The 10,304-nt window shown below is 38.8% G+C and overlaps 1 protein-coding gene across 2 annotated transcripts in view; it reads right to left on the bottom strand.

The window, feature by feature from the left end:
• Positions 1 to 4,311: 4,311 nt before the first annotated feature.
• arid3c (AT rich interactive domain 3C (BRIGHT-like)) overlaps positions 4,312 to 10,304 on the bottom strand; it is a 64,783-nt gene continuing 58,790 nt past the window's right edge. For both annotated transcript variants that reach the window (XM_076269958.1, XM_076269957.1), the window contains 2 exons: positions 9,055 to 9,144; positions 4,312 to 8,370 (listed from right to left, as the gene is read on the bottom strand). In XM_076269958.1, the coding sequence (XP_076126073.1) occupies positions 8,201 to 8,370; positions 9,055 to 9,144 (260 nt within the window). In that variant the 3' untranslated portion in view covers positions 4,312 to 8,200. The remainder of the gene's footprint in view (positions 8,371 to 9,054; positions 9,145 to 10,304) is intronic.

Here is a 10,304-nt window from a genome sequence, read left to right as displayed (position 1 = left end):
TACGTTAACCCAAGTACAGTGTTCAATGCATTTGTTTTCTCAGGAGTGTTAAATGCCTTAAAACAAGTCTTCCCTCTGCAACCTCTCATGTGTGATATCAAGTTGTAGGTGTCGTGTTGATTATTGGGTTTAAGTATTCCGCTGTATCAGATGACCAAGGAGTGGCAATGATGATTTTGACCCCCCCCCCCCCCCACCCCACACCACACCCTGCCGAGCCTGAGCTAAATTGTGCATCGACTTTAAGCAAGGAATTCCATGTATGGAACATGATGGATGGCGTTCTCATGTGGCCTTTGAAGTGCTCTTGCCTTTGTGTCTCATCAGAGTAGGACCAGTACATTTCTCCACAGGCTCTGCCCATCGCCAGAGGCAAGGGCAGATAAAAGAAATGTGATCCACAGGAACAGAAGTGCACTACTATAATATCCCCAGTGATTTTTCTAACAATTACGTTTCACTAATACAATGTGTGTGTACATCACCGGAAAGGGGTATATTGTGTAACAGTGCAGTATGATGCAGTAAGAGACAACAGGTCCTGGAGCTCAACACAGCTTTTTTTGCCATGAAGTCTAACACAGCTTTTTTTGCCATTAGGTAAATAACATTGCAACATGAGAGCATATTGATAGGACGTTTCAGTGCCGAATCAGGTGACAATAAAATTGTGATCATGTTAGTGGAAGCTAGTTGAAAAACCTTAAGTATGAAGAGTCCGAAATATTCACCTTCTACCTAATCTAAAGGAAGCAGTTTGCTTGTTGATTGGGTGGTTTTGTATGCAGTTGGTGTAACCCCTTATATAATGCTCAAAAAAATTAAGGGAACACTTCAATCATACACTGGATACTCTGACACTGTTTGGTTCTGAGCACAAGTAAAACTTTTGAGGCGAGTGTTTTATTTTGCAAGAATTGAAAATAATCCATCTTGAGTGCTGTCCATTCTCAAAATACATTCTGTGAATGTATTTTGAGAATGGAGAAAAGGGTGGAAGGTTTAAAAAAATGTGTTTTAACAATTGCGGAAAACCTAAGTGTTCCCTTAATTTTTTTAACAGTATATATTTAGACCCTATGTATGGAAGAACTACTTTCAGTTACAACAATAATAATAAAAGAAACAATATAAATAAATATGTTACACATACAATAAAATTGTAAGTTACACATACAATAAAATAAATTGTGATAACATATAAAAACCAAATTCCTAAATTTTTATATATTGTCTAGCAGTTACTTTACTGTCTGATAATGTCAATGCAGCCTTCTGACACTGGAAAAAGTGCAATCCTAATGCTTGTTTGTTCTGGTTCTTCCTTTCACATCCATCCTGATTGGCACTATGGTCTCTTGCTATGGGCCGTCAGCTGTAGCCCTCAGCCTCAGACAGAGGGCATCCATTACATGCTTGCACCATGTGTACAATCAAACAACAAAATGTGGGACTCTCCTGACCATATAGTCATAGGTTTTTGTTTTATTTAACTACATGTGTTGTGGAATGTGTGACCCTCAGCTAACCACAGTATGTTGCTTAGTGAAACCACCGTGCCCGATTTTGACTGGGTGAAAAAAATTAAATTGGAGTGGCAGGAGTGGGTTTAAAGCGATATGCTGAAGTTGCTAATTGGTATCGATGCAACACGATCTAGTCTTTCAGATCAGCAAAGCTAATCACCCATGACAGCTATGAGGTGATCTTTGTGTAGAATCTCGCTGGCGGGGTGAAAGTTCAGCATCAAATCAATGGCCACTAAAAAAGCAGGCCGGAGTGACAGCATCTTTGTTTGTGTTACTGTTATGGATGGGTCATCGATTGGGAATACGGTTCTGAGCAGGAAAACTGCTGATGTCCACTCACTCCAGGAATACCTTGATTCATTTCATCCGGAGTTGTTTGATGATATCAGGACCTTTTTTTGTAACACACTGACAGGTTGACTAACAGATGTGTTTCACATCTGTGTAAAAAGATGTGGAGTTAAAAAAAATGACCTCGGTATTATCAATTATACTGTTATTCCATAAGCAACTACTGCACTTGATCTAAATCCTCATAGAACCTGACCTGAAATTGTTCATAGCTATTGCATCACTGGGAAAGCAAGTCAATCACCAGATAATATTCCAGCAGTCGCGGACATTGAAACCCTAAGTCATAAATGAGTTAAAAGAGCTTGTTTCAGCTCAGGCTGAATCACTGGGATCAAATTATAGTCTTTACATGTAAATATTTAATTGGATTAGGGGCTGGGAGATGAGGACGGTAGTAATCAGTAGTAATCTTACGGGTTGGTCACATGACTAATGTAAAGTAATGAGTGGCTATATTGGGCATGACACAGTTTCAGTGACTAGTGCGAGAGCTTCGCCCCACTATTAGGGGTCATGTGTAATAAGACGTCACAAATAAACAGACTGAGGACAGCACTCAAGATGGATTATTTTCCCTGAGAGGATATGTTACTAATACTACTAGTACTTATTACAACATACATTTGGTCATTTAAAAAACAAATTGATGATGAAGCGATCTGTTAATTGATGGCCCCATAGTTTTACAAGGCTGTGGGAGGGGAAGCCTCAGTAGAGCTGTTCTGTCCGAGTAGTTGTTTAATCACACTCCCTGACCACTGCAGTCGGAAGTATCTACCTCTTGGTAACCAGCTGCCATAGCCCAGTGAATAAACATGAGTGTGCTGAAGGTGACATGCTGAAGAATGAGTCAGAGGAGTGAGGAAGACATCCGCACAGGGAGAAGCCCCCCCCACACACACACACACACACCACCATTTCCTCAAATCAGATTGATGGTTCACCTTACTTTATAGTGGCTCCATTGATTGTGAGGGTTGACTGTCAGTGGTGCATAAAATTAACACAGTGTTATAGGGAATAGATTTCTGTCAACCTCTGACAAGATAACCCATTATTGGACGGCACTGCTAATTTGTTTTTGTTTATTCAGAAGTGTAATGTAACACTGCCCAGACCCAATAATAACTCTATTACCTGCAAATCCCTGCAAGACCATTGAAAGCCACTAATCTTGCCTGGTCCTAATTACATCAGGTTCTCAGCCCTTAATTAACCAATCTTTACTCCATTTTAGCTGCTTAATGCAGCACACACCCTGGCATCATTAGTTTAATTGCCTACTTTTGCAGAGTCGGACTTTGACCTTTGTACTGCAAAGTCGTCAACTATGTGTGGTTGTGTGTGTGTGTCTTAAACTAATTGCTGATTTCCCTTAATGTTGTGCACCTGTGTGTAGGTTTTTGGCCATTGGCTGTTTTCAGCAGTACAGTCACATGGAGTGTGCCAAAGTGACACACAGAACAGAATTGTGTAGCTGGGTTTTTAATCCAACAGGAAATCCTGACTAGAAAAGCCTAAATTCTGCATAAAATCTAGAATCAGAGATGTAGTCCCTGGAAGGGGTGGATTAAGTCAGTAAGGTTTGTTTCATAACTTGGTTTAGAGGGATCCATTTTTAATTTAAGAACACAGTGGATGTACATGTGTAGACTTGCATTTCAAGTTTCTGTGAATGCCCTTAAAATATGCAAATGACTTGGATGGAAAGCCCAAGCTTTACTGATGGATATTCCTACAATAAAGTAAATAAGCAAACAAACGTACGAAATCTATATATGAATGTCCCAATGTTGCGTTTTGTGTGAGTAAGAGAAGCAGACAGTATATTTAGTTTATTTTATGTCTTGAATGGACTTGCTAGTTAATTGCTTCATGAATAGATTTACAACACTAGAGGTTGAGGCAGGAACAATCTGTCCAATCTATCCAAATCTCTCCAAAGCAATATTGATTATTGATGTCCATTGTTTCAATCATAACTTAAGTCAATTCTTCTATATTTACTCAATAAATGTAGCAATGGAAAAGTACAATGTCTCCACTGAAATGTATTTACGTATTTCAAATCAACATAAAGAGGAGAAGCTGCCTCTGCCGTAATGGTTGATCTGACATCCTGTCCATGAACAATGGTGAAATGTCTAGCCATTGTCTGGTTTAGTGCAATTATTTCGAGGCAATAAAACGCTTCCTGTGTCTGTGTCCCAATTTAATTGTGGTTTCCTTTCAGGACCTTTATGGCATTCTTTTCAGTCTTGCTTCAGCCATCTCACTTTATCTGCCCGGCACAAGGGCCAATGAAGAAGTTATGCAAGGGTTTTGTAACAAAGTCTGTTGGTACCACCAAAGAGGAAATCAAGGGGAAAATGTGTGATCAACTGCACAGTCTTGTGCTGAGAGCTGAGAAATGACAAAAAGACATCAATTTAAAGCAGTAATTTATTTCTAAATATGCTACGAGTCAATGGCAAAACAAAGAAAAAAATCTCTTTCACCTGTTTTTTTGTATGTTTTTAACCCCTGAGCACCACAATCCAGCTTTCCCATAATACACTGGATTCATCCAAAGTGAACAAAAGGAAACAAAAGAAATGTTTAAGCTTTATACACTGAAAAAGCCTTAATAAGTTCTACAATCTAATAGCATAGCACAGCTAAAAAAAAAAAGAAAATGAACAAAGTAAACAACATGTTTTTTCAGTAATTACATAACTGAGTCTTTCTCTTCAGTGAATCCTATTTTCAACACATTTCTTTCTTTTCTGACAGTCATCTTATTCAATAGTAAGCCAGTAAGAGTACATTTTTTTCTTTTAGTTTTTCTTTGGTTAAAAGAAATTTCTGCCATTTCTATGTTCATGTTTCACAGTCAACGAACAACCTATGACTGGCGAAACACATATCAACCTCTGGTGTGTCAACGCAAGAGCAAGGAGGGGAACAACAGTCGTGAGAGAGACCAGACTGTGCCAGTGTTAATGAAAAAGAAAACATTTCTGATATGTCAACTACAATGATTGTGAGCCATAAAAAAAATTACATTTGTGCATCCACACGGCCCTTTATTCTATATTTATGTTTGTTGTGTGATTTATCTTTACAATGTACATTTTTGCAACTAATTCCTGCCTCAGCAATTCCTTTGAACTGTGTGATTGTTTCATAATGGGTAGCAGAGTTAAGGTAAGGTCAATTTATTTATATAGCGCGTTTTCCAGCACAATGGCTAATCAGTTAAGAAAAAGACATTTAAGAGTAATGACTATCTATCCATTACACATTTTTGCAAATGCTAAAATGTCTCACCGATCTTATAAAAGCACTGTGTGGAAGACATCATTTGGAAATAGACCTAAACGTACAATACAAAATCTTTGGTATAGGAAACAGCAGTGTGTATTGTGTTTGGATGGGATTTTTGCTCGGCTTATCATTCCAAAAACCTCCTGGAAAAAACTGAACATAGAAGTTCAGACTCTATCATCATATATTATAAAACATCTGCTCTGTAATGTGTAATTTCAAAGTCTTTCAAGTAAACACTGGAATCGACAGAGTATCAGAGATCTACCAACCATACACACATCAGTAACGTACAGGCATGCCTGAAAACACTGTACGCTCCAGTGGTGACTGCCTGTTGGGACAGGATTGTGGTATCGTGTATAACATTACTTCAAACTGTACATTTATCAATCAAATGTGCGGTACACTCAACTAACTGGATATCAACATTAAACAGCAATGAACAGATAGCCATGTACAAGAAATATAATCCTTCTGGCATTTCTCCCAAACAATATATAATGCCATTTTCAAAAAAGAAAAGTGAAGAAGCAAAGCACACATGAATACATTGCCTCGTGCCCTGTGTGGTCCACCTAATTCTTTTTTTTTTCATCTCAGTACATATGTTCAAGCAAATAATCTTTGTATGGGCCAAAAGGCTATACTTAAAAACTGGCGATTATGGTCATGTTTGTTGGCACAGTCTAGAACAAATGAGGTAGATGTCTGTTAATAAAATATTCCCTTCTTGGTATAACAATACAAAATATGAGAAAAAAAATCCAGTGATCTGTTGAAACAAAAATATTGATTTTTCTTTCAAGTGGCTTCACAATAAAAAGAATAGAAGTGAAATATGAGGTATATTTGTATTCATAATCTATTATGTATGTACAGATTTGTGAGGTATCAGGCTGTATTTCAAAGAACTTAAAAAGGGCCTAAAGCAAAGTGGTGTAGCTGAATGCACTGTTACAGCCCCAAGATATAACATGAAATAAAAAAAGAGCAAAATAAATACAATTTGAAATCATATGCTTAATATACTTAAAAAAGATTAACACACAGAATATAATCAAACAGTTTCCCATTTCCCTTAACAACAGAGAAAGTATTTCTGAAGCAATGGTAAGAGTGAGAGAAATAAAACGTGGAGAGAAATATATATATATATATATATATATATATTGCACAATATATATATTATATATTGTATATAGGGGTGTAGGGATAGAGAGAGACTGTAGAGGAGTGAGATGCATAGAAAAAGAGAGATTGAGAAAGAGAGATAGAGAAATAAGTCAAATGCAAGTGCATTATTTAAAAAAAAAAATGAAAACAGGATTCTATTCACAATAAAGCCAATAGCTACTTCTTCAGCAATCCTCAAATCCAAAATGATGATTCCCCCATCTTGCTTTCTGTACCTCCCAGTGATCCTATATCTATTTAATTTCATGAGAAATGTACTGAAGTGCTCAATCATTTCATTTAACCATAGGGGTGTCCATTGCCATTATATATAACATGACCTTTTTGGCATGACTTTACTCTCAGGCTCTCAAAAACCAGTAGAGCCAATGTTATTTTGCTTTTGTTTTGCATGTGGCTAAATGGATTCAGAGAACCATGATGCACCCAGTGAGAAACAACAGATCCTCAATGACAAATCATTTAGGTGAAGGTGGAAAGTCACTTTTGTAATAAAAAGTCTACATTGATGGAAAGAGCCATCTCCACGAAGCCAAGAAGAAAAAAGAAAATCTTGGCGTGTACATTGTTGCAAGCTCTGACCACAATCCATCATGAAGCAATGTTGCTGGCTTCCTATATTTAAGTTGCCACAACCTTTACATTACAATAAAACATTTAAAAAAGACTTGCATGTATTAAATACCAGTGTGATCCACTGATTGTCCCACTGAACATTTGGACATGACATTTGATTGATTTGGACATGTTCACCGCGGCAGATAGTACATCACTTAGATATTTTCCTTTACAAAGAAAAGAAAACAAGCATCGATAAGTACATCTCCCTGACTGCTAAAAAGGTTGTCCCTCCCTCTTTTCAGTGGGATGTGCTTTGCCTACATCTACAATTATTATTATCATTCTTTTTTTTCTTGAAAGTACAAAACCACTCGTTTTGTCACTCAGAACTACCATCGACCTCTGATTCTTCGGTGGCTTGTTCTAAGTTACTGCAGTGCTTTGAGAGAAAAAAAACTGTGCGTTTCTACATTTGTTTCAATTCCACGACCATGCTGAGCGTGGCTACCTTGTCAATGGCATTCTAGTCTTCTTTGGTATAAGCTGCAAGTTCTGAGGGACTCAGTGATTTTGGTGCAAATGCACGTCTAACCTGTTTAGAAATGTGAAATAAGAACGCCAAGGCTGACGGTATGAGATTCCAGAGCACAACAGAAAAATAACAAAGCCAGCAGAGAACAAGGAAAAAAACCTCCCTCCCCAGATATTTGTCACCAGAGAATTGTGCCATTGTCATTTCCACAGTCATTGCACTGTCCCGGGTGACTGTGGTACAACCACACGATAAAGCTTCTCCCCACAGAACAGTGCGATTCTTGAGAGAGGAAACATACTCACTTCATACGTGTTATTACTGACCCAACACGCCCCACTAAGCATTGCAGCAGCTGTTGCTCAGTGTTGAATGGAGTTGGACAATATGTATTCTCTCGGTTTCAATGTATGTACATGTGTCCTTTTTTATTGTTAGATAGATCTTTCAAATTTTTTTTTTTTAAATAAACATTCAATCTTGTCACTTTTGAATTATGGACTTTTTATATAAAAGAGAAGAAAGCCACCTTCAAAAACAACAAAATAAAATTGGATAAATGCATGTTTATGATCTATCTTCTGTTCTCGGCTTTGCTCTGAGTCTTTGCAACGGGAGGGGAGGCGGCAGGGGGAGGAGAGGGGACAGGTGGGGACCAGGACTGGGCAAGACAGATCAGTCTGGGGCTGGTCGGTAGAGGTGGGGGTGGGGTTGCTCTTGCTCAGGGGGATGCGTTGCCGTGTGCCGAGGATGAGGTGGAGGAGGCGGACGAGGACGGCTGGATGTGCGTGGACAATCCCGGGCTGGACTTTCCCTGAGCGATGTGGTGGTGGTTGCCTCGGTGGCTCCCAGGGATCACGGGCATGGAGGGCTTACGGGCAAACAGGACCCCTGAACCCAACACACACACACACACAGACACACACACACATACAATTTTGTTTAGAGTGCAATAACAATAGTGCTCAGCATGCAAAATGGATGTGTTTACATTTACATTTATAATTATATTTAAAGTGTCCTAAATTAAACGAAAGTAGCAGCTGTGTTGATGTCTTTACAGTAATATCCAGGGAGGCTGGAAAAATAGTTAGTTGCCAGGCTACCAGACCTGCTATTAACCTTTAGGTGGATCAACTGGATCCCCCATTGCCATGATGCCTCCAGGGGGATTTAGAGAGGTTTTAGTGCTGGCTTTCAGCCACAAGGGCCTGACCACTTCACAGTGGTTTTTTACCAGGGGAAAGTTACCAGCCAGCTTACGAGACAAAACTTCAATTGCCCAGCCGAAGGTAATTACAGCCATCGGCTCCCAGGCACTGGCACACTGTAGCCAACGGGAAAAACAGCCGGCCATTCCGTTCGGGCACGTAAGACAATAAGCCTCATCGACCTTGAAGCGCCGGGCCCAATTCTGAGATATTTAACTTTTTTAACTCCATTGGGCGGCCACTTCATTACCATGGATTTTATAGCAAAGACATCAAATTGCGTGGAGGACTAAGCGCAGGGGTGCTGCTATAACTTATTGAATTTCCTTCCTCCAATTACATCAGCAAACGGCCCTCTATTTACCTGTGTAGACAACTCCATTTATTTCTATTGACATGTTGATGCTGCTAATGCCGTTGGTAGACAGGTTCAATGCGGTCTCTTGTCTATCATCTGTCAGGAGAGAAGCCAGAGAGCGAGAGAGAGAAAAACTCAATATGAGCATTTATAAAAGGAACACAAGAAGCAAGGAGGAGCGCGCCACAGAATATTGGTGATAACTCAAGAGTGACAGGATAAGGAGCAGTTTATTAAAGAGTTTTGGAGCAAAAAGGGGAAGAGGGAAAAAAACAACAACTGTCAAAAGATGCAGCCACCATTTGTAATCTGTTGTAAAGAGGACTGTATTTTGGCACACTGCCACTGAACATTTTTATAACATTTTACATTTATGCTAACAAAATAATCTAACAAAGGGACTAGAGTAAAATATTTAAAACCAAAGACCTTTAAAGGAATTCTAAAGGAAGTCAAATAGACATGTTGGCTATTAATAGCATAAATAACTTAATATAATAAAATAATAACATAAAGAAGACAGACATTTTTTTCACTTTCACTATTTGGTGTGCAACCTCCCTCTAATACTTCAATATTTCAGATATTTTCTTTTAGCAGAACCGTATGCAGTTGACGTCAACCAGAGAGTTTAACGATTTTGCAGTCTCATTTTTAGACAACATTGACTGCAATCACTGCCTGCCTCGCACTGACAAATAATAGTATTTGATGTAATCTGTAAATTACAGACTAGATGCCATCCCCAAAAGCAACTGACAGCACTGTAGAATTACACTCCATTTTCTAAGATATGTAGTCGCCGAAGCCAGTTATTATGACCGATACAATACGGTCACGCAGAGAAAAAAAAAAAAGGCCTAGAGCATACACAGTTAGCCCCCCCAAGCTCTTCACATCTATCTATGATTAAGTAATGAATGACTTATTGCTTGTCTGTGTCCAGGTGCGCTGGAGCCATGACCATCTCACATGACCAATGAGTCGTGAGTCAGATGGAGGCATTTTTACTCATGATGTGTTTGAAGTGCGGCCGCGCAGGCTGTATTTCTTCATACCTTCAGTGTGGCAGGCGCAGATAATGCTCTACAACTAGCTATAAATCACACCCCTAAGTAGCTAAAGATTTCTCTATGAAAAATATAAATGGGGTAAATATAAACCTGAGGATGAAGTGTTGTAAGAAGGATAACTACTTTGAGGCTTATAATTATGATTATTTGATTTATACTGTATGTTGTAAAAAGGATAACTAC

This window comes from Alosa pseudoharengus, unplaced genomic scaffold (genome assembly GCF_046254945.1).
Source record: "Alosa pseudoharengus isolate Yale_2024_CS ecotype anadromous, Long Island Sound unplaced genomic scaffold, YU_APseudo_1.1 YU_APseudo_1.1_scf_6, whole genome shotgun sequence".
NCBI lineage: Eukaryota > Metazoa > Chordata > Actinopteri > Clupeiformes > Clupeidae > Alosa > Alosa pseudoharengus.
Note: the sequence above shows the minus strand (reverse complement) of the source record. Positions and strands in the feature narration are given on the sequence as shown.